Below are 26,363 nucleotides of genomic sequence, written 5' to 3' on the forward strand. Positions count from 1 at the left end.
ATTTAATGTATGGATCCAAAATTCATGCATTAAATAATAGTGAGGTTTCGATAAGGTGAAATTTGAGAGCACTTTATTCATCATTAAATCATAATAATAATGAATATGATCGATCTGTTCCGTTGAGGAAGTGAATCACATTTAAATTCAAGTAAAATTATTGACATCATTTTAATGATTTTAATTTGATGATCATACGTATTGAAAATTTAGGCTTAGATGATAATTAGATATTCAAATCCTCTTTCCTTGGAATATTAAAGCGAAAAGTCTTGAATTCCAATCTTCATTAGCCCTGAATCATTGACAGAACCCTAAAAGCCCAAGTGAAATGATCTATCTTAACATGAGTAATTTATGTAATTTATCCTAAAAATATATTTAACTTAACTAAAAATAAGACTCAATAGCAATAAAATATTGATAATGGTGTTTATTAAAAATTAATATAAAAACCCTAAACCTCACGAATACCTCAGACTTCAAATATTAAGGATTTAGGGGCTCATATGAAGACTACATCCCATCTCCATACCTCAAACACTAAATATTAAGGAATATGGGTTTTAAATGAGAATAACATCACATTTATGTTATTTTATTTTTGGGAAAAGAGAGTAAGCCTAAAAAATTTTATGAGGCATGAAATCCATAATTCACATTTGAAATATTGAAGGAATGAAGGAGTTTATGTACAAAAAGTGCATCCCATCTCCACACCTCACACTTTAATATTAAGGAATCCATGGGCTTATATGGAAACAAAATCCCATTTACCTCACATTTCAAAATACTAAAGATAGAGGGGTTTATATAAAAAGTACATCCCGTCTCTACAACTTACGATTCAAATATTAAAGAATCTTAGGGGCTTTATAGAAAATGACATCTCTCTCTCTCTCTCTCTCTCTCTCTCTCTCTCTCTCTCGCTGAATGGTCTTCCGCTATCCCCTCCAAATTAAGCTTTCGAAGACCCATGAGATCTCCCACTCATCCGTGGGCGGCCGTCACCCGATTGTTCTCTACCTCTACCTCCCAAAATGCCTCCTCTAAGAGGCCCCCGACAGTCCGATCCCTCGCCTCTGCCGGTCGCATCAAGGACGCGATCCGGTACCTCATCCTCCGCCGCCATCTCGGCCGCCCGGTCTATCCGGAATGCTTCGTTGCCGTCATCAAACACAGCGCGGCGCCGGAGACCCTGGGCGTCGCGCGGCAGCTCCACGCTCACATGATCATCACGTGCTTCGATCAGGATCCCTTCCTCTGCAACCATGTCATCGACGTGTATGGCAAGCGTGGCTTCCTGGGCGACGCGCATTGGGTTTTCAGAAGGCTGGGGAGCAAAAAGTTGCATTCTTGGAACATACTGATTGCTGGGTACTGCAAGTTTGGATTTTTAAGCGAGGGGAGACTTCTGTTTGATGAAATGCCTAGGCGGGATGCAGTTTCTTGGAATACGTTAATAGCGGCCTATGATCAATGGGGACCGTGTGAGGAGGCGATAGAGGTTTTTGCTCATATGATGCGTTCCTGTTGTATAGTGGATCATTTCGGTGTCTCAAGTGTGATTAGTGCTTGTGCCAATCTTAGATTCGTGCAGAATGGGAGCGTACTTCACGGGCTTTCTGTAAAGATTGGACTTGACTCGCATGTGCAGGTGGGTAGCGCTATCATTGGATTATATTCGAAATGTGAACAATTGGATGATGCTAGAAGGATTTTTGATCAAATGAATGTCAAAGAAATCTTTACTTGGAATTCCATGCTTCATGGTTTTATTCGGTGCTCAAAGATTGGTGATGCTGTTAAATTCTTTGAGAACATGCCACATAAGGATGTGGTCTCATGGACAACGATTATGGCTGGTTGCTCTCAACATGACAGGAATGAAAATGCAATTTACTTCTTTCAGAAAATGCAGCAAGATGGGTTGAGGCTAGATTGGGTGTCTTTTCTTAGTGTTTTAGATGCATGTGAGGGGTTGCTGGATCTTGAAGAAGGCTCCAAGATTCATGCAAAGATGGTTAAAAGTGGTTTCGGAGCTGACAGGATTGTTGGAAGTGCATTGGTCTCATTATATGCAAAATGTGGGTGTTTAACTGATGCGAGAAGCGTAACCCACAGTTTGGCTGCTGTCGATGACTTCTCATGGAGTGTTTTGATAGCTGAATATGTGAAGCATGGATTCTTGGATTGTGCTTGTGAATTGTTTGATAGCATGGCTATCAAGACTGTCCCACTATGGAATGCTTTAATTGGAGGTTGTGCTGCAGTTGGATTAAGCGAAGAGGCTTCTGAATCCTTTAAAAGAATGCAGATGGATGGAAAATATGGTGATAGCTACACCTTTGGGAGCCTCCTCCTTAGTGCTATTCATTTGGGAAGGCGATTTGGTTCACAACTCCATTCACACATAATAAAATTGGGGTTTGACTCTTCTGTTTTTGTAGCTAGTGCTCTCATTAACATGTACAGCACCAATTCAAATTGTGAAGCAGCTGTCAGAATATTCAAATTGGTCAAGGATCCAAACCCTGTTGTATGGAATTCCATGATCTCTGGGTATGCATTAAATAATCTGGCTAAGGATGCCATGCTTACATTTTCTCTCATGGTAGCTTTAGGTATGAAACCAGATAACGTCTCATTGTCACTTATTATTGATTTATGCTCAAGATTATTGACCCTGCGTGGTGGAACACAGGTTCATGCCTTTGCATATAAGTTGTGTTTTGAATCGGATGTTGTGGTTGGAAGTGCTCTCATAGACATGTATGCAAAATGTGGAAGCATTGATTGTGCATCATCTGCATTTGCTGATATATATAGGCACACTGTTGTTAGCTGGACTGCATTGGTAGGTGGTTATATGAGATTGGGATTGTGTGATACAGCAAACAAGCTTTTCAATATCATGCCTGAGCGCAACATTGTTTCTTGGAATGTAATGATTTCTGGATACACAAAACATGGCTTCGCATCAGAAGTACTGCAAATATACTCTCAAATGGGTAAATCAGGTCTACTGCCAGATCTGATAAGTTTTACCACTATTTTAACAGCTTGCAGCAACTTTTTTCTAGAAGAAAGTGGAAAGCAAGTTCATGCACAAATAATAAAGAACGGCTATCATGTGAATCCACAAATTAATTCTTATCTGACTTGTATGTACCAGAAATTTGGTGAGCTTTGGCTTACCAAAGAACTTCCTTCTGGCTCTTCTGATTTGGTGGTTGTGGCTGCTGCAGATAGAGCAGAACCAGATGTTGTTACAGAGAACATTGAACTTTTAGCATCTGTCTACTTCAGCCACTTTGGCAGGACAAATTTTCAACACGGAGCTGATTAATTAGTCTGGTTCTTTATCAATTGTTCATCTCCTTAGGTGTTATGCCATGCATTTTGAACTGCTGGTTGTCCATAACATTCTATTTGAGAATCATGTGTTATGAGCCAAGCCAGTCGAGCAATGAAGCAAGCAAAAACAGAGACAGAGGGAAGAACGAGGCAGGGATGGCTCAGCAGATGATGGCATTTTGAGATTAGTGCCTAGTGCCATAATCAAAGCTGATGATCGTAAGCTATGTCCTCCATACCAATCAAAGATCCACGGATTACAGATGCTCTCTCTTGATGGCCTTTTGCCTCTTCAAGTGTCCTTTGTTCTCAATGCCCACAACCATCCGATGCATGGTTTTCAATATGCGTCCATGCATTTTGAAATGAATTTTTCTGATCGTCCATAACATCCTATTTGAAAGTCATGTGTTCACTTGGTCAAAGGTGAACGATATTGAGATATCTCAATTTATTTCTTGTGATATCTGAAGTTAAATGTCAATTGTGAATGACTACCAACGGAAAAATTTACTGCCTATGAGATATTGTTGTATGAGGATTTTCTCCTGTTCCCAAGTTAATGGTTTTGGAACAAATGGTACATAAAGCATTACAACTGGTGCAATTTGAAAATGACATCTGAAATGCTGATGCAATATGTGTATCAGACTAAGTTGCAGCATGGTCTCAATAGGTGCACATGAAAATCATTTCTATTTAGATTGTTAATTTTTCTTTGTAGTGATTTCAACTACTTAATGATAATAATCTATACCCAAAATACACTTATATTTTGAATGTTGATAATTTTTATTTGGTAAAGCCTGATTTTTTATGTTGGAGTTCATGCTTTTGCCTTTTGATCACCTTAATGAGGTCAAAAGATCTTGTTAGCATCAAAGTTAGCAGTATACAATATATATTGAACTGTTCTCCATGTGCATTGGTGCTACATTCAACCTGAACATCATTGAATGCATTTGAGGTTAAATACTGGTTTAGTCTGTTAGGTTGCATAAACCAAGGATATAAAAACTGGTTAGACTGGTATCTACCAATCAGACCAATTATTGGTATCGAAACATATATCTAAAGTTTGATTTAGATTATACTTCGTTTGAGTTTTATATATTTAACAATACCAGGCAGTATATGTAGGTTCTATACTTGTTCTGCAAGGCCCAATATGTCTCCTAAACTGATACCAGAATGATACTGATGAATCCTTGGCATAGACAATCTCTATTTTTCTTGGATGTTTGAAGTTCTTCTTGTTTACATTTGCTGATTGTGATTCTTTATCGGTGTAGTATAGACTGTATACAAATTTACACCATGATGCAGTTTGCTGTGAAGGAGGGTTTCAAATATTTGCAATTGGATTGCGATGCTCTCAATATGTTCATTTTCTGATGCATAACAACCCTCCTTGGAGAATTTTGAACATTTTCAAAGACATTCCATCTGTTGAGTCTATTAGATTCCAACATGTGAATGGAGAAGTCGATGGTCTTGCCAATTGAGTGGCAAATTTTGCAAGATCTTATCCTGAGTTTTGCATTCTGTCCTCCTCTGATCTTCAGAGGCAATTTTGTAAGCTTTTCACTCTGGTTAATTGATCTTTTTTAGTTTAGAAAAAAGAAATTACACCATGATAGATGAGTCATTCATTGCTTTGCACAAGTGAATTTTCATACAAGGAGTGAAACAAGACCCACAAGCGTCTTTATATTATATGGACGGAGTGTTATATTCAAGTGCTCTTTCTACTCTTCTGGTGATGTTTCAGAAGCAGAACATGCATAAAGAACTTTCCCTGTTATAGTGTATCTTATGTGCCTTCTCCTTTGTCTTCAATTCATTGTTTTTTTTCCTTTCTTCTGCAAGGGCTCTTTTTCCACCAGCAGTTTTGTTAATCCTTGATATCTCATTATGATATTCTCGTAATGCTCTTGAATGTTCCAGTTTGAGATCCATCTGCAGTTTCCACATCAAACAGTCATCTTCAGTTAAGTCATCATAAATCCTTTATATTTCTTTTAAGTGACCGACAATCATTTTGTGGTTCGGCATGTTTGACTGGCATCTGAAGGTTGATCATGTAGAGATGTCTGAAGGATTTTCTCGGAAAGTCAAAAACTAGGATGATCTTCTAAATTACCAAGGTAATCTGTTTGTAGTAGTTCTCTAGATGTCAACTATGACAGGGTAATTCCAATATATTGATATCCTTTATTGGAAAAGTAGTTCTTAGTGTTGTTATATATTCCTTTATAACATAAATACAATTGGAATTTATTTTTAGGAGTTGTCAGGAGAGATTTGCTCGTTTGAATGTGTGATCTAGCTAATAAATATCATACTTATGATGCTGCTTTCTAACCATGTAGTTTGCTCTTACATAAGAGAAATATTATCTATGCAGCTGGAGCTTTGTCTAGTTGGTGTAGTTTAAGGTCAAGGTCTGAACTACTGAAGTAGTCTAGGGCCTTTTTATCCATGGTTCTGATTGGTTTGTAAGAGCTGCTCGGTTTGGTTTCAGGAGCTGCTGTTGCTTCTTGCAATTTAGAGGCTTTAGCAAGATTGCATCTGCATCATGGAAGTAGGACAATTGAATCCTAAAGATCTTTGTAATCTTAAGGTGGCTATGGCTTGGAATGGTAAGAAGATGAAAATGACAAAGTTGCAGTCAGTGCACAATCAAATTTATAAGTGAATAATCATAAACCTCTTTGTGCTCCAGTTGGCGTTTGGCTTTCAGCTTCTTGGCATTCTCCCATTCCAGAGTCTTAGATATCTCCTTTTCATACCTGAAAAATCATTTTGTTGGGAGAAATAGACTTACCAAAAATCATTGTTTCTGTTGAAACATTTTGATACATCATATGGCTAAGCAAGCTATAATTACCTTTGTCTTATTTTGTCCATCTTTTCTCTCTCCCATACATCCACTTCTGTTTCCACTTTAGTGGTGTTAGTTATTCTCTTGGCTTCATTTTCTTTGCTAGAAAATGATGTCGGTTTGTTCACGGATGATGCTTGTTGGCCCTTCTGGTTTTGTCCATGTACTGAGCTACTACTTCCTGTTTCATTTAGATACTCATCAGAAAAAGTTGGTGTCCTTTTGATGGTTAGATTGGTTTCCTTTGCTTTTCCTGATATCGTGTGATCAGCACCAGGTTCTTCCAGCAACTTTCCTGGCAGTGTTACTGGCTTTTTGACTGAAGAATTACCTGAAATTAAATGTGTAATAACCTTTTTAATCTTTATGAGCATTGGATCTCATGCTTAAAATTTTCCTTTATCCTTGAATGAACTAATTATGTGAGGACTGATGCAAAAACATACCTAATGATGCAGGTCTATTTGGTTGATGAGATTACAATCGTTTAGCATTATTTTGATATTTAAGTAACTGCAGGACATATAACAGAGAAGTACCTGATTCTCTTTCATCTTCTCTTGCCTCTTTACCAGTAAACCATCTGATTAGTCTGATATAATCAGGTGTCTTGTCTATGCTATCTTCTCTTTTGCTTTTTGTCTTGGCTGTAGGATGCATCAATTGTTCAATTGACTTGTTCTGGTTCATCGATTCTTCTTCCATTGAAGTAATAGCATATGCAGCTGCTGCAACTGCAATTGCGAACTCCATGTCGCTCACATCATTGACATCACTAATTGGGCTGGAAAACTGCTGCCTCTGGGGCCAGTAATTTGTCTTCTTCCTTTCTACAAAAGAAGTTTTTTCTTGTCTACTTAAGTACATTATTTCAAATTAAAGACAGTTTTCAGTATTCTACAAGCTAAGTCCAGGACTGACTTAGAAAATGCTTCTTTGCTTCTTTGCTATGAAGCTGAAGAACAAACAAATAATTTCTACATCCGAAAGAAAAACTTTGCCATGCTATGTCCTATGGGGCTATGATACTCTGGTTAGTCATAAATCAGAGTACAATGATGGCTTGATTTGATATATAAAACTGGATGGACCTATGACTAGTAGTAGCTTGGGCTTAAGCATCCATTCTGTCCAAGTTGTTAGGCCAATAAATTGATCAGATTGCATCATAACATTGGCAGAGTGTGCTAAGCTGTTAACCTGTTGCCATAGTTAACATGACTGGTGCAGAGAATCCTTCTGTACAATCTTAATTTTCTAGTGGATGGGCGTGCAACTATATATAGTAAAGTGTTTGATTATGATGAACTCTTGTCTGCTAAAAATTCGGCCAACCATTTTTGAGAAATTGGTCCATAATAGTTGATGAACTGCTAGTGTGGGTATAGAATTTTTTGCTCGACTTAAAACAAATCCTATGCTTATTTTACCCAAAGAATTGACATGGAGGTGTACTACACAGGAATTTGTTTCATGTCATTTGATATACTAAAGACCTGATGTAACTATATATGTTTACCTTCTTTGAAAGATACAGTTTTTTGTGGAGCTATCCTTCCTTCCTTTGTGTTGTTGTTGTCGTCCTGGTCTTCTCCTAAATCAGAAAAACTCACCCTACAATGAAATTTGATGAATTCATTTTCAGAAAGATCTAAAGAAAAACTATGAATATGAACCTTTTTTCCACTTAATTATAGCATGATTTTAGCCATATTTAAGACAACAGTGATCTTATGTTAAAAAGACAGCTGGGTTGATAGTACTTGTGATTGATCAGTTTGTTTATGTCATGTGTCTACTTTTTTCCCTGAAGTGCATTCAGTAAGCATAAACACAATTTTCTCTTTCGAGAAACAAAGTTCATATGATACTTGTTTTCTTAATTATCATGATGACCAATTCTGATGTATGTTTTGCAATTAGATCTATTTGTTCTGTGTCAATTGGGTTTTCATGTGACATGTATGTATGCAATAAAAGAAAAAAATCCAATATATTATAATTTTTGACAGAGTGTGTTTCAGCTTGCATTGCATCAGTCGAGTATTTTAAAAGTTTGCTAATTATCATATCTATTGCTACATGCAGATGCAGTCTTTGTTGGAAAAAGGACATAAGAGTAGAGGAACTTGGTTGAATATTAAAGATGATATCCAACCTTCGGCACAAGGGGGAAAACTGATGTAAAAGAAAGAGTGATTGCCATATGCCATGATATGAAACAGGGGTACCTCCTCTTTTTGAACGGAATGTCCATGCAAGCGTGATTGTTGGGGCTCGTTTGGAGATTGAACTTGGGATAAGCAGAACGCAGAGATTCACATGGACTTTTATCAGAGACCAAGCTTGGAAATGAAGTCAGGCCTGAGTAATTTATCAGGTTAAACAAGATGATGAGACAATGTTCAAGGACAAGAAAGGTAAAGTATGGCTTTGGCTGACGAAGAAAGGGATCCATCTTTCTGCACTCCTCCAAGGTTCCAAAAGATGGCTTTCAGGCTGATGAATGTTCTATCTTCACTCATAAGCAAGGTTCTATGATGTTCCCTGGCTAGTGGTGGCTCCATGCTACAGTGAGCCTTGAACCCTAAGGCTGGTGTTAATTATTAAAAGGATTAAATTGAAATCTAAACCATTGTAAATCCTACATCACTGCCAGTTAATCTTTTAGGATTGCAGGTATTTTGAATTTATTTTCTTTCTGCCATTATTTTTTGTCTAAGATATGATGCTGGTGGTGATGGTTAATCCTTACATACTCTGCATCTGAAATGAGTTTGCATTTCTTATGTCTTACAGGCAGCTGGATCTCAGGGGCCGAAGTAAATGTGTTCCTCATACATTACGGAAACTATGTGTGGCATGGTGAGTTGTGATGTAAGTGTTCATCACTCAAAAGTCACAAGTTGATATGGCCACATTGACAGTGTTTATCTTCTTTCTTATTCTTTATGCGGCAAAATCTGGGCTGGGATGGTGCTTAAATGAGTTAAATGTTTCCAATGATTCATGATAATTTTTTGCTTCGAGTCAGTTGTTTTGTTTGAAGGGCGAGACTTGATACAATGGTAAAGCTACTCATCATGATCTCAAAAGATGTTAAATCAGGACTTTAGTCGATCATGTAAACTATGGCCTAATTATGGATCAAATGATAGAGAGATGATTTGTATTTGTTGTTGTTATATGAACAAACAAAATGTGTCATTCAAATTAATTACTACTATGATTCCTCAGTTGGGATGTCCATGTCACGTGTAGACCAACACATCAAGGAATTGGTACATTTTACGTAGGTAAGTCTTGTGAACACAAAATGGTGATGAAACAAAAAAGCAACCTTTATAGATTATATGAAATCGACACATTATTATATTCCCTTGCTCTCAAATTATTATGAAATCGACACACTGGAGTCAAAAAGTGATCATCAATGGTCTTATTAATATTAAGACCCTCTTGAAATTTGTATGTATTGAAAAGCCGCTTCCCCTATTATTATGCTTATTGGCTGTTCAACCTCGTACATCGTCAAAATAAGTTATGAGCCAATTCGGCTTTGTGCATTATTGAAATGCACTATAGGCCGATTCGATATGAACTATAAATTGATTTGGCCACATGCGTCGTCGAAATGTGCTTAAATATTATAGAAATCTGATTAATAATATAATAGTATATTATAGGAATATGAGCAAGTAAGCAACTATTCTACCCTTTAATATTATAGGAATCTGATTAATAATACAATAGTATAAACCATCGAATATATATTAAATTATTTCTGTATTTATATATCCTTATAAAGTTTGAAATAACATTTTAGCATTTATAAATTTTAATTGAATATGTATCTGTTCAAATATTAAAATTCCATATATTCCCAAAAACTCACATCTGCCAATTATGATTGATTCTCATTTATTTAAATAAATAAAAATAAACTAATATATATATTGAATAAAATCATTTATTTTGGGAGAACATTTTTATAATTTTTACATTAAAAAAATCGGGCTATAAGTTCATATATATATATATATATATATATATTCTAGAAAAAAAACAATTTTTTTAGAGAAAAACAACTATTACTCTTGGAAAAATTATAACATGTTAATGAATGCCAATTAAAATTCCTAATGTCACAACCATCAATTTTCATGATTAGTCTTCCACTATCATAAATATCTTGACAAACTTTTAATAATCTCTCTTTGGCATGGGGTTATATGAAAATATATATGGATTGGAATTTTAGAAGGAAATATATTTTTTGTAATTTTAGACATTTCATTCTCATAATTTTCTTGCTCGTTTATACAAGTCGTTGTCTTTATACATACGGTTGTCTTAATATGCATGGTTGCCTTAATACACACATGCGGTCGTTTGCATAAAATGGCGACAACGCAACTCTGCTCCCTCTGTGCTCTCTCGATTTTGCCTCTAGTTTCTATTAAGCTAATTGATCCCACAGAAAAAGTAAGCTTGGATTAGTGTTGAAACTTGGGCGGACGATGGAGTGGAGTATCGACGATGATGTCTTGGATTATCGAGTCACGGCCAAGGGGGAGGTGGTCATAACGAGCATAAACTGCAACTTCGAATTCGCCTTCAACTGTCCCAACTTCTCCGATCGCGTGCTCCGCATCGAGGTCGTGGGGAAGCCTCCCGAGGGTGAGGTTGGCATCGAGCGGAACACCCATCATAAGCGGCAAAGTGATGATGACATCACAGAGAAAGGTCGAAAACCCTCTTCCTTTTTCTTCCATGTCTTTCCTTTTGGTATAATGTGAATTATCTGCATATATTTTTGGCCCTGATCAGAAATTATAGATTATTAGACAATGAGAAGGGCCTTTCGGTGGATAGGTTATCGCTCTCCCGGTAGCAATGTCAATTTTAGGAAAAAAGGAAAGCATTCCATGCGATCAAAACAATAGTTTGCTTTGTTGATTTCTTGATGGAGTTGTCAAAGTTATGCCATTTGTATTCATTCATGTTTATGAATTGATCATTTTCAGTAATCTACAGGTGATGATTCTGATCTTGTCCTCAGAGTCAATTCCATCTACGTTAATTCTGCTATACTTGCTGTAAGAAGCCCTTTCTTCTTCGAGGTAAGTGATAATACCATATCCCTTTACTGTGTACCGACATACATTTTCCTTTCTTGATCACAGATGCTAAATCTTATTTCCCTGTGGCATACTTTTCTCTGTTAGCTTTTCACGACCGGCATAAAAGAATCTCATCAGCAGCGGCATGTAACGTTGAGAATCAACGCATCAGGTACTTGTCAAAACAAATCACACCGAGTATTGCTTTGTGCAAGTGCATATGCAATCACATCTTACTCCTTCGTTTGTCGATTGATCACTAAGCACTTCTAGTAGTTCCTTGACATTTTATGAAGGAAAAATTCACGTTCTACTCCAAAGGTAAATATCCTTCTATTTATACGATATGAGTATACTACATCGACCGTCATATAATTGTCCTTGAGTGATGAATTCATCTTTATGGACACGGTTTTTGTCATTCTTCTCGACTATTTTATGTGCTTCTCCATTCCAAGTTTATTTATCTCTACATTGCATACCTAGAAAACAAGCAACGTCATCCTTCTTTCTCCTTTTTATCTTTTCACTTTAAACAGAGGAAGCTGCTTTCATGGAGCTCTTAAGTTTTATGTACAGAAGCGAGTTGTCAGCTACCTCACCCACCCTCGTCGTAGATGTGCTGATCGCTGCTGACAAGTTTGAGGTCGCTTCTTGCGTGGGGCGTTGTGTTAAGCGGCTTGCACATTTACATATGACCACAAAGTCTGCACTACAATATCTGAATCTCCCTTCTCGTGTTTCCATGGCCCGAGCAGTCCAGCCTTTGGCAGACGCCGCCGAGGAGTACCTTTCCAATCGGAACAGGGACAACACTAATATGCTAGATGAGGATATTGATTTAGAAATATATGCATAAAATTTGTAATATGTTATATATGTTATGCAGAAAACTTTTAATGTTAAGATTAAAATCAAATAACATAGATCATATCTATGATGTTTACCTTTTGATACCATTTGGAATGATCTATATTTGATTTACATACGCATCATCTTTGGATAAAAAAATCATGATTTACAAGGAGAATTAGACACTCCTTTTTTTCTCTCTTCTTATCTTTTCACTTGACCACGATTATTGATGATTTAAGGATACGGAGAATGAGAGAGGTATTGCAATCTCTCGATATCGCGATGAGTATCTAGTCATGTCTATTTATAGGTGAAAGCAAAGGGTTTAGGATAAATAATTAGGAAAGTTCTTCAAATCAAGGACATCTCATATGAAATCCTATTATAATATGGGCTTCTTTTCTATTCATTGATATCCGTCAAATCTAATCGGTTATATAATATATCTTATTCAATTAAAAAGGATCACATATTCTAATAGGCATCGAGGATCCTACGGAAACTCTTACTCTTAATCTCTAGGTTCCAAGATTAACTCATTAGTCTTCCTCTCACTAGCATCGAGGTTATACTGTCCAGTGATGGTCCACAAGTGGCATAAAAAGACACACTCTTTGTCTTCGTGCTTAAGTGGGCCTGTGCTCACTATTCGGTACGGAAAGAACGACATTGGATCTTGAGGATTCACCTACTCCACCATATTCGTCTTCCTTATCTGAGCCACCATAAACTAAAAGAATTCCTCACCTGCAAGGACCTAGTTCACTACCTAGCTTCCAAGTTAGTGATCGAGATGTTGTTATACGCCGAGCCGACATACAAGTGGTGTTGGGAAAAACCTGTCATAGCAAAATAATTCTTTTCCCTTTTTGTGTATCAAAATGGGTTCCTCATCAAAATCAACTTGTTACCAAAATACAAATATTAACTAGAGCAGCATAAACAGTAAAACAATAAATCAATTACAAAGTGAGACCAAATTTTAACATGGAAAACCCAATGTGGTAAAAATCACGGGACCGTAGTCTACCTCAAACTTCCACTATCACCAATAATGATAATAGGTTTACAGTAAGTATTCTCTAGAATAACCAGAGGATCATAATAACATCAAGAACATAGATCTTGGCTCAACATTAACATATCATCATCACCAAAGATGAATTTCATGTAAAAAAAATTTTAGGTCTCACAAAGTGGGTATAGCGGAAAAGTACGTAAGAGAGAGTAAACTACAAATTAGCATCGTTAGGATTGTAAAGCTTGTTGCAAGGATTCTCCACATATAATTTGGGTCAAAACTGATAAAGTTTGGCCCCTGATCGTCAAGCAAAAAACTAAAAATCCTAATTATCTCTCTCCTCTTTCTCTTTCTATTCTTTTCTCTCACTGTGCGCTGCCACCGTTCGTTGCACGCATCGTTCACTGCCCTCAACCACGCATCTCTTTTTTTCTTTTTTTTCTTTTTCTTTTTAATTGTTGATTTGGGCTCAAAGACCCAATTGTCTAGTCCAAGCCTACATATGGGTTGGATCCAACAATTCTTCCCCTCCAGCTCATATGGTGGGTTGTACTAAGCCTGCTCTTTGCCTATATGCTTCAAGTTTTTCCTTAGGCAAAGATTATGTCAACATATCTAATCCATTCTCATTGGTATGCACATTTTCCAACTGTAATTCTTTCATCTTAAGCACATCACAAATCCAGTGATATCTCACATCAATATGCTTGGATCTAGAATGATATGTTGAATTCTTGGAGAGGTGAATGACACTCTGACTGTCACAGTAAACAGTATATCCTTCTTGTTTCAAGCCCAATTCCTGTAGAAACCTTTTCATCCATAAAGCTTCCTTGCAGGCTTTAGTAATTACTATGTATTCTGCTTCTATGGTTGATAGAGCAACATAATTCTATAACTTAGATTGCCAAGAGATTGCTCTCCCTATAAATGTCATCAAGAACCCCGAAGTAGACTTCTTGGAATCAGTATCACCTGCTGCATTTGTGTACCCTTCTAGCACAGGTTCATCACTACCGAAACATAAACACAACCTGGAAGTACCTTTTAGATATCTTAATATCCATTTTACTGTTGCCCAATGTTCCTTACCAGGATTAGAGAGAAATCGACTGACAACTCCAATTGCATGAGCTATATTTGGCCTAGTACAAACCATAGCATACATCAAACTGCCCACTACAAATAAGTAAGATACTCTGGACATTTCTTCTTTTTCTTTCTCACTTGTAGGACATTATTTCAAAATAAGCTTGAAATGACTTGCAAGTGGAGTACAAACTGCTTTGGCTTTACTAATGTTGAATCTTTTAAGAATATTTTTAATGTAAGTTTCCTGAGATAACCAAATCTTCATTTTCTTCCTATCACGAAGAATCTTCATGCAAGTATTTGTTTCACTGATCCCAAGTCTTTCATGGCAAAAGACTTACTTAGCTCTCTTTTAAGCTTTTCAATTTTACCAGCATCATGGCCAACAATCAGCATATCATCAACATATAGTAGGAGAATAATAAAATCATAATCTGAAAATTTCTTCATAAACACACAATGATCAGATGTGGTTATATTATACTATTGGCTTATCATAAAGGAATCAAACTTCTTGTACCATTGTCTAGGTGCCTATTTGAGTTCATATAAGATTTTACTAAGCTTACACATCAGAATTTTTTTCCCTTGACTTTGAAACCTTCTGGTTGCTCCATGTAAATTTCTTTTTCTTAGTCACCATGAAGAAATATGTTTTCACATCAAGTTGCTCATCTTCTAAATTCAAGCGGGTAGCTAAACCAAGAACTCGAATAGAGGGCATTTTCATCATAGGAGAAAATATTTATTCAAAGTCAATACCTTTCTTCTGATTGAATCCTTTCACAACTAGTCGTGCCTTATATCTTTTTTATGAGCTATTATTTTCAGTCTTCAATTTGTAAACTCATTTATTCTTGAGAGATTTCTTCTCTTTAGGCAACTTTACTAAGTCATAGGTATGGTTCTCAAGCAAGGATCTCATTTCTTTTTGCATGGCTTTAACCCACTCATTCTTATGCTCATATAGAATAGCTTCTTGGTAAGTTTCTGGCTCTCCCCCGTCAGTAAGCATAACATACTCATGTGAAGGATATCTGGTAGATGGTTGCTGCTCTCTTGTGGATCTTTTCAATTGAATCTCAACTTGTGGTGGAGGTGTTTGTTCAGTTGGTTCAACATCATAACCAAATTTTCAATACATCATTCGATGTATAATTCATCATAATTTCTCTCCCTTTGTCATCAACGAAAAGAAGAAGTGCAACTATTTAGTTTTAAAGATATGCAAGCTTAGCAATTTAGCAAAATTTTCATTACTTTAAACATGCATGCCAGTGAGTTCTTTCTTCTCTTTTGAGTTCTTTCTTCTCTTTTGAGAAGTGCAAGCTAGCAATTTTTTTGCTTTCTTTGCAATGTTCGAGCTCGTAATTTTTACTTCCTTTGTAATACGCAAGCTAGCAAGTTATTTGAGACTGTGAAGTTTAGCAAAGTTATTGCTTCTCTTGAGATGGCAACTCTTTGCTTCTCTTTACAATATGTAAGCTAGCACCTTGTTTGCTAATTTTTGTGATAAGTAAGCTAGCAAGAATTTCTCCTTCGAGATGTGCAAGCTTACAAGTTTTGCCTTTCTTTGCAAGCTAGCAATTTGCTTTTCTTGAGATGTGCAAGATAGCAATTTTCTTTCCCCCCTTCTTATTGTCAAAAGGAAAGGAATGATACAATTCTGTAAAATATTTCAATCCTTACATGAGGTATACAAGCCATAAATATAAAGAAATCATGTCATGAAAGATATAATATTAAAGATCATAAAGGATTAAGTCATGAATACTAAAAGACATGATTTATTTTGATAAATCTTTCTTTTAGTAAATAACAAAAAGAAACCTTAGGAGATCAAAGAAAAAAATCTCAAAGTATTAAATATTGAGAATTCAATATCATGATACGGATAAAGACTTTCACATAGCAAAAAGAGTCATGGGAAAACCCATAAAGGATCTCGATTCATGTATAATATATCTTAATTAATCATGAATTATATTTAAGTTATAATTCTAAAAATCATGATTCATTTAGAAAATTCTCTTCTTTAGTAAATGACAAAGAGAAACATAAGAGATCAAATAAGAAATCTTGATTCACAAAAAAAATCTCAAGTATCAAATATCAAGAAATCAAGATCATGATTAGGATAAAAACTTCGCCGTAGCAACAAGAAACATAGGAGAACTTGATTCATGCATAAGAAATATCAAGTTATCAAAATCACTTTTATAGTTCAAGAGATTCGAAAAATAATAATATACATGGATTGAAAAACTTGATAAGCTTTAGAAATAAAGATATTTTCAAAATAGATGCATTCCTCTTTTTTTGTGTTTCAATTTATGTGATTTATTTCATACAAGCATACCTTTGTCTTTTATGCCAAATAAAAACATGCATCAATGTTTATAAACTGAAAAATAAGTTTTATCATGAAAGTCATCAAGATAAATATTTAAGCATTCATAGAATTATTTTTATTTGGTATGCAAGCATTAGATTCAAATTTATATCACTTATTACACAAATACTTAATGAGTTATATCTACTAACAAAGCATCTTCAAACAAAATATTTGACTTATTAATAATCATTTTAATTCCAATGATTATTGTTTGTTGTAGTAATGTATTTACTTTTTTTAGTGAATCTAACTCATTACATTTAGTGTAAGGAGTTAACATGCAATTGTCATGCTCTTTTTTTTTTTTTTTTTCAAAATGCATCAAGTAATTTCACAGTAAAGTAAAGGTCTTTTGGTTGAGTTACTTATCTCATTGTCGAGAGTCATCAAGGCGTAGTTCACCACTTCATCTTTGTTGGTTTACTTCGCGTCTTCAGAAGTACTTGATTTGTCTCATGTCGCTTTGAATGCTTTCTTCTTCTTTGGCAACTTCTTTTTCACTTGCGGACATTCGCTTTTAAAGTATCCTAGTCGGTTGCATTCATAGCAAGTTCGTTTGTTTATTTTAAGTTTGTTTTTATTCTTTGATTCTTGTTTTTATGAACTTTTAAAATTTCATTATTAAAAGTTCAAAGTCATCATCATTATCACTTGAGTTTTCTCTCAAGTAGTCTTCTTTTGTTCTAAGTGTTAAATCATTTCTGTTCTTTGAAAGGTTGTTCTCAAGTTTATTATGTGTTATATATGGCATTTCATAGGTCATCAAAGACCCGATAAGTTCTTCAAGCGAAAAATTATTTAGGTCATTTGCTTCTTGTATTGCCATTACTTTATGATCCTAACTTTTTGGAAGTGATCTTAATATCTTATTAACAAGTTCAAAATTCAAAAAATATTTATCAAGTGATTTCAAACCATTGATGACATCCATAAAATGGGTGTACTTGTCAACAATGGTTTCACTTGGTTTCAACTGAAACAATTCAAAATCATATATCAAAAGATTAATTTTAGAATCTTTAACTCTACTTGCGCCTTCATGTGTAATTTCAAGAGTGTGCCAAATCTCATGTGTAGTTTCGCAAATAGAAACACGATTAAATTCATTTTTGTCCAAAGCACAAAATAAAGCATTCATAGCTTTCATATTTAAAAAAAATATTTTTTTCTCAAAGTTATTTCTATCCATTCATAGGTTTAGAGGGGGTTTGAAAACCAAGTTCAACGATATTCCATAAATCAAAGTTCAAAGAAAGCAAGAAAACTCTCATCTGTGTTTTATAATACGTGTAGTTCGTCCCATTGAACATAGAAAAATGAATGATAGAGTGATCATCTTGAAAGCTGAAAAAAATTATTTCTCCTAGATGTTAAACCAAATAGAGAGAAACTTAGCTCTAATACCAACTGTTAGGACCGAATCAATACTAAGAGGGGGGGGGGGGGGGTGAATTAGTGCTTATGTAAAATCACTTCGGTTTGAAAACTTAATCAATGTAGAAAAACTATTTTGATAAAGCCCGTATCGGAAAGAGTTTGAGCTTGACTTAGAGTAAATGTGGCTAATTACAAGTAATTAAGTTTTTTGAGATTTTTAATTATGGCTAATTATATATTATCTCTTATGATTAGTTATTTTTAGCATCTCAATCCTTATACTTTTAAAAGTTGTATTGGGATCCTTATACTTAAGAAAGTAAAACATCAAGATCCTTACATATTGTTAAAAAGATAATTTCACAGGATTAAAAATCAAGAGAGAGAAAGAGAAATTTTGTTAGTGTAATAAGATTAAATGTCTCACTTTCGTTAATATAAGGATCTCAATGTAAATTTAAAAAATATAAGGGCCGAAATGTTAAAGGTAACTAATTACAAAAGATAATATGTAATTAGTGTAATAAAATTTAAGACCAAAATGTGTTTCTTCACCACCATAATAGAAACACAAGGAAACAAATGCGGAAATGAAAATTACATACCTCCAACCATTGTTATCCAGAATTCCAACAATGGTTTCTCTTAGTATTTTGATATTTCTCAGCTCAAAACTCTTATTTTAGATGGTGTAGGAAATCCTTAAGAGCTGAGAGAGATAGAGCCCAAGGACCAAAAACCTCACTTATATAGACGTTCTCCCATTAATAACATTTATTATTACCAACTTCGTAATGTTTAAGAATTAATTCAAGTTTGTAACGTTTGGACTATAATGAAGAATTTTAATGATAATGAATAAAATATTTAATAATAACGGTTACATTTATGAAAAATTAAAATATTTAAATCATAATAAATTGAGGTATTGATGATAATGAATGATGAACTTAATAAGAACGATTACATTATAAAAAGATCAATGATAAGAAGAACTCCATATGTGGTGTGGTTTGATAAGAAGCACCTATATCAATCACCCTCTCAAGATCCTAACATACATAAGAAAATATATTATCAGAATGAGACAAAATCAAATAGTCACTACCCTGCACTATAGTTATAGTATTCTCTTTTAACTTTATAGACTCCACTTCTTTTCTTACTCTTCTTATGTTACTTGTATTGATTCTTGTAATATCCTTTCTCACCATAGTTTTAACAAATAATATTTTTTTTTGATCTTGACTTGCTTTTACCCATGAACCGCTTCTATCCTTAGACTTTGATCTTCCTTTGTTCTCTGAGAGAAATGTCTATGAATCAATCTGAGATATTGCTGAATTCTTTCTTCTCAACTCCTCATTCAACAAACTGCTTGTTACTTGACTCATAGAGACTACGGTGAATAATTATTGAGAGAAATCATTAGTGTCTCCCAACTTTTTAGCAATGAATTGAATAGTAACAATGTCTACAATTCATCATCAAGAGATATTTTTATAGAGGATAACTGGTTAGTGATACTCTACGTTTCATTCAAATGTTCAGCAATAGAAGTGCCCTCTTTATATTTCAGGTTCACAAGTTTTCTGATCAAGAAAACTTTGTTGCTAGCCTTTTTTTTTTTTTCCATAGAGACATTCCAACTTTTTCCAAAGAGAGTATGCAGAACTTTCAATAGAAACATGGTGAAATACACTATTATCGAGCCACTATTGAATAAACATGATCGTTTTTCAGTTTAATATCTTTCACTTGTCATCTGTCATAGTTGTAGGCTTTATACTATACCCTTGCAAAAGTCCATACAAATCCTTGCAATATAAGAGATCTTCCATTTTTTGTTTCTATATAATCCAATTATTTTCATTCAAGCTACTCATGCGAGAAACACTACCAACCTCCATGTTCGAACACAAAAACTAAATATCACCAAAACCTTACTCTGATACTAATTGATGGGATAAAAAAAAGACTTTGTATATAAAAAAATACAAGTAGGTCGTAACACAATGGAAATTACAATAAAATAGGATATCAAGATTTACATGGAAAACCCCTCTAACGTGAAGGGTAAAAACCACGAGGTAAACCAGAAAAAATCCACTATAAGAATAATGATTATACAAATCTCATAGTCTTTTGCCAAAAACCCAAGCAATAATCACAAGAGAATAAATAAGATACAATGATTACGTCACTGTGCACAATATCCAAAATCTCCCCAAGTAATCACAATAAAAGTCCACTGTAAATCTAATTTAACTTAAGGTGATAACACTGCTTGGATGATTGAAAACAACATGTGCATTATCCTTATCTTCTTCCATTTTCTTCTTCTCTTATTTTTTTGCCCTTTCCTTCTCTTTTTCTGAACCACATTTCTATAGTTTTTCAACCCAAGTTGGTCGCCACCATTGCTCTCTTTTCTTTTTCTTAGCCCTCACACCTATAAATTAGGGTTTAGGTTAAAAGAGAATATAGTTAAGGTTAAAGTAAGCTATGGGTTATTAAAAGAGAATATTATGGGCTGAATAATTGACTATATGGCAAATAGTCATATCGGTTCTCTTGTCACGACATAAAGGATGACAACGCTATCGATATTAGATAAGTCAGATTCTTATCGTGTTAGCTCCTGAAAACTACTCGGGCCATTCCCAATAATGCCTCTTCAATTCTTAAGTCAATAAGTGATTTGGATGATTCAACTGTTTATTTAATATAAAAGATTATGCACAGGGAATATACCTAAGAAGCCCCTTTTACAGTGAGCCTCCGTTGCTGTTAGCCATAATGGTCATGGTGCTCTATCCTAAAACTTCTTTGGTCATGGTGATTAAATTCGAGATGCGTTAATGTCATGACTGTTTTACCATATATTGTTGATCACATGATTGTTTTACCACGTGACATCGTCGAGGTGTCAGTCACCTGATGTTACTGTGTCAACTAATTGGCACCAAGGTGTTGGACACCTGACATTGAAGCATCAGCCACTCGACGCTAAGGTGTGAGCTATGTTATGCCTCTATCACTGACCACCTGACTTCACAGCCTACAATGCATAATAAGACTAAGTCAAAAAGTGTTCATCAATGGGTTATTAATATTAAGGTTCTCTTGAAATTTGTATGTATTGAAAAGTCGCTTCCCTTGTTATTATGCTTATGGGCCGTTCAACCTCGTGCATCATCAAAATAAGTTATGGGCCAATTCGGCTTTGTGCATTATTGAAATGCACTATAGGCCGATTCGATCACGTGCATCGTCGATATGAACTATAAATTGATTTGGCCACATGCGTCGTCGAAATGTGCTTAAATATTATAGAAATCTGATTAATAATATAATAGTATATTATAGGAATATGAGCAAGTAAGCAACTATTCTACCCTTTAATATTATAGGAATCTGATTAATAATACAATAGTATAAACCATCGAATATATATTAAATTATTTCTGTATTTATATATCCTTATAAAGTTTGAAATAACATTTTAGCATTTATAAATTTTAATTGAATATGTATCTGTTCAAATATTAAAATTCCATATATTCCCAAAAACTCACATCTGCCAATTATGATTGATTCTCATTTATTTAAATAAATAAAAATAAACTAATATATATATTGAATAAAATCATTTATTTTGGGAGAACATTTTTATAATTTTTACATTAAAAAAATCGGGCTATAAGTTCATATATATATATATATATATATATATATATATATATATATATATATATATATTCTAGAAAAAAAACAATTTTTTTAGAGAAAAACAACTATTACTCTTGGAAAAATTATAACATGTTAATGAATGCCAATTAAAATTCCTAATGTCACAACCATCAATTTTCATGATTATTCTTCCACTATCATAAATATCTTGACAAACTTTTAATAATCTCTCTTTGGCATGGGGTTATATGAAAATATATATGGATTGGAATTTTAGAAGGAAATATGTTTTTTGTAATTTTAGACATTTCATTCTCATAATTTTCTTGCTCGTTTATACAAGTCGTTGTCTTTATACATACGGTTGTCTTAATATGCATGGTTGCCTTAATACACACATGCGGTCGTTTGCATAAAATGGCGACGACGCAACTCTGCTCCCTCTGTGCTCTCTCGATTTTGCCTCTAGTTTCTATTAAGCTAATTGATCCCACAGAAAAAGTAAGCTTGGATTAGTGTTGAAACTTGGGCGGACGATGGAGTGGATTCTCGACGATGATGTCTTGGATTATCGAGTCACGATCGAGGGGGAGGAGGTCCTAACGAGCATAAACCGCAACTTCGAATTCGCCTTCAACTGTCCCAACTTCTCCGATCGCGTGCTCCGCATCGAGGTCGTGGGGAAGCCTCCCGAGGGTGAGGTTGGCATCGAGAGGAACACCCATCATAAGCGGCAAAGTGACGATGACATCATAGAGAAAGGTCGAAAACCCTCTTACTTTTTCTTCCATGTCTTTCCTATTGTTATAATGTGAATTATCTGCATACATTTTTTTTGCCCCTGATCGGAAATTATAGATTATTAGACAATGAGAAGGGCCTTTCGGTGGATAGGTTATCGCTCTCCCGGTAGCAATGTCAATTTTAGGAAAAAAGGAAAGCATTCCATGCGATCAAAACAATAGTTTGCTTTGTTGATTTCTTGATGGAGTTGTCAAAGTTATGCCATTTGTATTCATTCATGTTTATGAATTGATCATTTTCAGTAATCTACAGGTGATGATTCTGATCTTGTCCTCAGAGTCAATTCCATCTACGTTAATTCTGCTATACTTGCTGTAAGAAGCCCTTTCTTCTTCGAGGTAAGTGATAATACCATATCCCTTTACTGTGTACCGACATACATTTTCCTTTCTTGATCACAGATGCTAAATCTTATTTCCCTGTGGCATACTTTTCTCTGTTAGCTTTTCACGACCGGCATAAAAGAATCTCATCAGCAGCGGCATGTAACGTTGAGAATCAACGCATCAGGTACTTGTCAAAACAAATCACACCGAGTATTGCTTTGTGCAAGTGCATATGCAATCACATCTTACTCCTTCGTTTGTCGATTGATCACTAAGCACTTCTAGTAGTTCCTTGACATTTTATGAAGGAAAAATTCACGTTCTACTCCAAAGGTAAATATCCTTCTATTTATACGATATGAGTATACTACATCGACCGTCATATAGTTGTCCTTGAGTGATGAATTCATCTTTATGGACACGGTTTTTGTCATTCTTCTCGACTATTCTATGTGCTTCTCCATTCCAAGTTTATTTATCTCTACATTGCATACCTAGAAAACAAGCAACGTCATCCTTCTTTCTCCTTTTTGTCTTTTCACTTTAAATAGAGGAAGCTGCTCTCATGGAGCTCTTAAGTTTTATGTACAGAAGAGAGTTGTCAGCTACCTCACCCGCCCTCCTCGTAGATGTGCTGATCGCTGCTCACAAGTTTGAGGTCGCTACTTGCGTGGGGCGTTGTGTTAAGCGGCTTAAGAAATTACCTATGACCACAGAGTCTGCACGACAATATCTGAATCTCCCTTCTCGTGTTTCCATGGCCCCATTAGTCCAGCCTTTGACCGATGCCGCCAAGGTGTACCTTTCCAATCGGGACGGGGACAACACCAATTAAGTCCAACATTTGGAAGTGTGAAACTTAGTGAATATTGATTTATTTTCTGAATCGTGGATTTTGGGAATGTAAGCATAAAATTTATAAAATTTATATTTTATGTCAGGATTGAAATGAAATAACATAGGTCATATATACGATGTTTATCTTTTGATGTTATCTGAAAATATCTTTATCTGATCTGCACGGATATCGTTTTCAAATCATCCAAAAGTCACAGGAATGTCGATCTACGATGAGAACTAGACGCTCCGCCTCCTCTCTTTTTATCTTTTTATCGGACCACAATTATTGATAGTTTAGGGACAAGGAGAATGAGAGAGGAACTATAATATCTCAATGTCGCGATACTACCATGTTTTGTTAAGTACCGCACACTAGTCTCTAAAGATCATGTTTATTTATAGGTGAGAGCAAAGAGTATATAATAAATAATTAAAAAAATTCATCATATATCTCCTATCGAACTCTACTGTAATACGAGTCTTCCTCTCACTGGCATCGAGGCTATATTGTCCTTGGGGACTCACCTAATCCACCACATCCGTTTTCCTTATCACGAGCTCGCTTCCAAGTTAGTGATCGAGACACTCTTATGCGTCGAGTCAAAACACAAACGGTTTACGGATACCGTCGACTCAGGGTTGTGAGATTCGATAGGCCTCATCCACACACAATGCATCGTCTTTTTTGATCTCAGAAGGGAGGAGTGTGCCAAAATATTCCCATCAGGCCGGATCTACTCCCAGAGATTTCAATTGAGTGGACAGGGATTCTTCCTCTCAGCTCACTGCTACTGGGATCAGCAGGGATCGTTCGTTTCACTCTTTTGGCCTTTCCATAGGGATGAGTAAGAAGAGTACTTCGGATGGCTCTACGATAAACTATGAGTTTTGCCGCAAGAATCGGGCCATCAGGAGATTTTTAGAGTAGGTACAGAGATAGTTTCACTTGGGACACCTGGGACGACAAAGGGCTGCAGGAACCTGCTTGGCTTGCCATGAACTTCATTTATCTCCGACGACATCATCTTCTTCATGGATGACACCCTCCACCTGAGAGTCGAGTTAACCATCAGGCAGCCTTAGCCACCTTCGCTGCAGTGGCACAAACAGCTACTCTCGAGTGGCAGGTCTTTTACTTGCTGGTTGCACCCATAATGGCTGCAAAATCTCTATTTCTTATACAAAAACTAATACTTTGATCGAGACTTATATGTTCCCTTACTGTCATATATTAGATAAAAATTAATATTCATGATATTCATTTTTAATCTTTTTTATTCTACAAATAATCTATTTAGTTTCACCATTATGATACCCTCTGTGTCATCATCATATTTGGTTCATCCCCCTTTTTTCTTTTTCTTTTTCCTTTTTCTTGTCAATGAAGGAAGCTTGAAGAATTCAAGATTGGATCAGTCCCAATTACAATGTGATCCAATCTTAATTTTGGGCCATCTCATGGGTTTGTAATAAGCTAGATCAAGCGAACAAAGAACATGACTAAGATGATACATGTGAGACCATTACAGATTTCTACTTACAAATCACTACATATAGACTAATTTATAGGAACATGTAAGACCTCCAATTTTTCTTTGTTAAGATGTGGTCTTGTCCATTGTGGAGGAAAATGATGCCAACCTCTCTCTTTTTTCCATATTTTGCAGACTTGATCTTTCTTTTCTGAGCTCATTTTTGCTTTGCTTTGTTTGTTTTAATGAAGAAAAATAATGATAATTTAGATTGAGTAGTTCAAACTCTGCTTATTTTGTGTTTTTTTCTATTCATCTTACATCCTTAAGTCCCATTTTGATCTTGAAAGCACTAAAAACCCTTGACATGGATTTGTATTGTATCAAAGCACCAGAATAGGCCTAACAGTAGAGTAGAGAGATGAGGGAGACAGAAAGAACAATCACAAACACAAACATCATAAGAATCTGTGTTTCAGGAAGATTGAGGCAAAATTCACTGAATAGGCACCTCATGGAGTTTCAATATTCAAGATGAATATGTCATAGAAACAAAAATTTCTAGCAGAATCCCCCAAAAATAACAAAATTAATGCAGTATAGAATGCTATGATATAATATATTCACAAATCTACATGGCCAAATATTTCTCAACACAAAGTGTAAATATTAATTGGATCCATGATTATTAGATTAGCAAATTGGTTATCCAATCATATGACATCAGAATTTATCTACTAAGCATATCACAACATAAAATCTTGGCAAAGAACCTAAAAACATCCCAAAAGTCTCACATGAAGTAAAGAATTAATATAGTGTATAGGTTTACATCAATCGATTATCACTAATTTAAATTTTACTATTTTACGCCTGAGATGATGATTCAATTATATTATGTTAATAAGCTACTTATCTCATCAGTCTCAATCATCACAACAAATGCCTTGTTCACTCCTCTACCACATTTCTCCTTGCATCCATGAAATGACCTTTCCTGGAAGGAACATAAACCTCCTCCAAGGCACCATCCTGGCCACGAGTTACTTGTCTCCTTCAACCAAGATGAGCACAAGAACTGGGAAAGATGTGGCATTAAATGGGGGAACTATTGAAAGTGCATC

General features: G+C 35.2%; 4 protein-coding genes, 1 long non-coding RNA gene and 1 pseudogene across 6 annotated transcripts; 5 read left to right on the forward strand and 1 right to left on the reverse strand.

The window, feature by feature from the left end:
- The first annotated feature begins 934 nt into the window (after positions 1 to 934).
- LOC135631668 (pentatricopeptide repeat-containing protein At2g13600-like) lies at positions 935 to 3,892 on the forward strand. The gene has a single exon (XM_065139423.1). It carries the CDS (start codon positions 977 to 979, stop codon positions 3,347 to 3,349), a length of 2,373 nt encoding a protein of 790 aa, XP_064995495.1. The 5' UTR covers positions 935 to 976; the 3' UTR covers positions 3,350 to 3,892.
- A 1,232-nt stretch (positions 3,893 to 5,124) lies between these two features.
- On the reverse strand, positions 5,125 to 8,700 carry LOC103974173 (uncharacterized). Its single transcript, XM_009388938.3, has 6 exons — positions 8,473 to 8,700; positions 7,761 to 7,855; positions 6,781 to 7,071; positions 6,248 to 6,572; positions 6,068 to 6,149; positions 5,125 to 5,316 (listed from the first exon to the last, which is right to left on the reverse strand). The coding sequence occupies exons 1-6, from the start codon at positions 8,697 to 8,699 to the stop codon at positions 5,125 to 5,127; spliced, it is 1,212 nt and encodes a 403-aa protein (XP_009387213.3). The 5' UTR covers position 8,700.
- On the forward strand, positions 5,312 to 9,420 carry LOC103974164 (uncharacterized). Of its 2 annotated transcripts, none has more exons than XR_010494426.1 (3): positions 5,312 to 5,999; positions 8,330 to 8,920; positions 9,041 to 9,420. It is a non-coding gene; the product is annotated as an uncharacterized LOC103974164 (long non-coding RNA). The 2 variants fall into 2 exon arrangements; XR_010494427.1 differs by lacking the exon at positions 5,312 to 5,999 and adding an exon at positions 6,914 to 7,051.
- A 1,232-nt stretch (positions 9,421 to 10,652) lies between these two features.
- LOC135631204 (BTB/POZ domain-containing protein POB1-like) lies at positions 10,653 to 12,269 on the forward strand. Its single transcript, XM_065138677.1, has 4 exons — positions 10,653 to 10,987; positions 11,279 to 11,364; positions 11,470 to 11,536; positions 11,904 to 12,269. Exons 1-4 carry the CDS (start codon positions 10,762 to 10,764, stop codon positions 12,221 to 12,223), a joined length of 699 nt encoding a protein of 232 aa, XP_064994749.1. The 5' UTR covers positions 10,653 to 10,761; the 3' UTR covers positions 12,224 to 12,269.
- Positions 12,270 to 22,333: 10,064 nt separating this feature from the next.
- LOC135631612 (BTB/POZ domain-containing protein POB1-like) lies at positions 22,334 to 23,762 on the forward strand. Its single transcript, XM_065139354.1, has 4 exons — positions 22,334 to 22,559; positions 22,854 to 22,939; positions 23,045 to 23,111; positions 23,479 to 23,762. The coding sequence occupies exons 1-4, from the start codon at positions 22,334 to 22,336 to the stop codon at positions 23,760 to 23,762; spliced, it is 663 nt and encodes a 220-aa protein (XP_064995426.1).
- A 595-nt stretch (positions 23,763 to 24,357) lies between these two features.
- Positions 24,358 to 24,922, forward strand: LOC135631613 (BTB/POZ domain-containing protein POB1-like; annotated as a pseudogene).
- Positions 24,923 to 26,363: the final 1,441 nt, after the last annotated feature.

The sequence above is a fragment of the Musa acuminata genome, chromosome BXJ3-2, assembly GCF_036884655.1.
Source record: "Musa acuminata AAA Group cultivar baxijiao chromosome BXJ3-2, Cavendish_Baxijiao_AAA, whole genome shotgun sequence".
Lineage (NCBI taxonomy): Eukaryota > Viridiplantae > Streptophyta > Magnoliopsida > Zingiberales > Musaceae > Musa > Musa acuminata.

Bases quoted from the DNA above. Each gene is read 5' to 3' on its own strand.
- LOC135631668 (XM_065139423.1), top strand. From the start codon at position 977: ATGAGATCTCCCACTCATCCGTGGGCGGCCGTCACCCGATTGTTCTCT.
- LOC103974173 (XM_009388938.3), bottom strand. From the start codon at position 8,699: ATGGATCCCTTTCTTCGTCAGCCAAAGCCATACTTTACCTTTCTTGTC. The intron at 7,856-8,472 runs GTACCCCTGTTT...ATTTCATTGTAG, and splicing joins ATTCCGTTCAAAAAGAGGAG to GGTGAGTTTTTCTGATTTAG. The intron at 5,317-6,067 runs GTTTATGATTAT...TGGAAACTGCAG, and splicing joins GCCAACTGGAGCACAAAGAG to ATGGATCTCAAACTGGAACA.
- LOC135631204 (XM_065138677.1), top strand. From the start codon at position 10,762: ATGGAGTGGAGTATCGACGATGATGTCTTGGATTATCGAGTCACGGCC. The intron at 10,988-11,278 runs GTCGAAAACCCT...AGTAATCTACAG, and splicing joins TGATGACATCACAGAGAAAG to GTGATGATTCTGATCTTGTC. The intron at 11,365-11,469 runs GTAAGTGATAAT...TTTCTCTGTTAG, and splicing joins GAAGCCCTTTCTTCTTCGAG to CTTTTCACGACCGGCATAAA.
- LOC135631612 (XM_065139354.1), top strand. From the start codon at position 22,334: ATGGAGTGGATTCTCGACGATGATGTCTTGGATTATCGAGTCACGATC. The intron at 22,560-22,853 runs GTCGAAAACCCT...AGTAATCTACAG, and splicing joins CGATGACATCATAGAGAAAG to GTGATGATTCTGATCTTGTC. The intron at 22,940-23,044 runs GTAAGTGATAAT...TTTCTCTGTTAG, and splicing joins GAAGCCCTTTCTTCTTCGAG to CTTTTCACGACCGGCATAAA.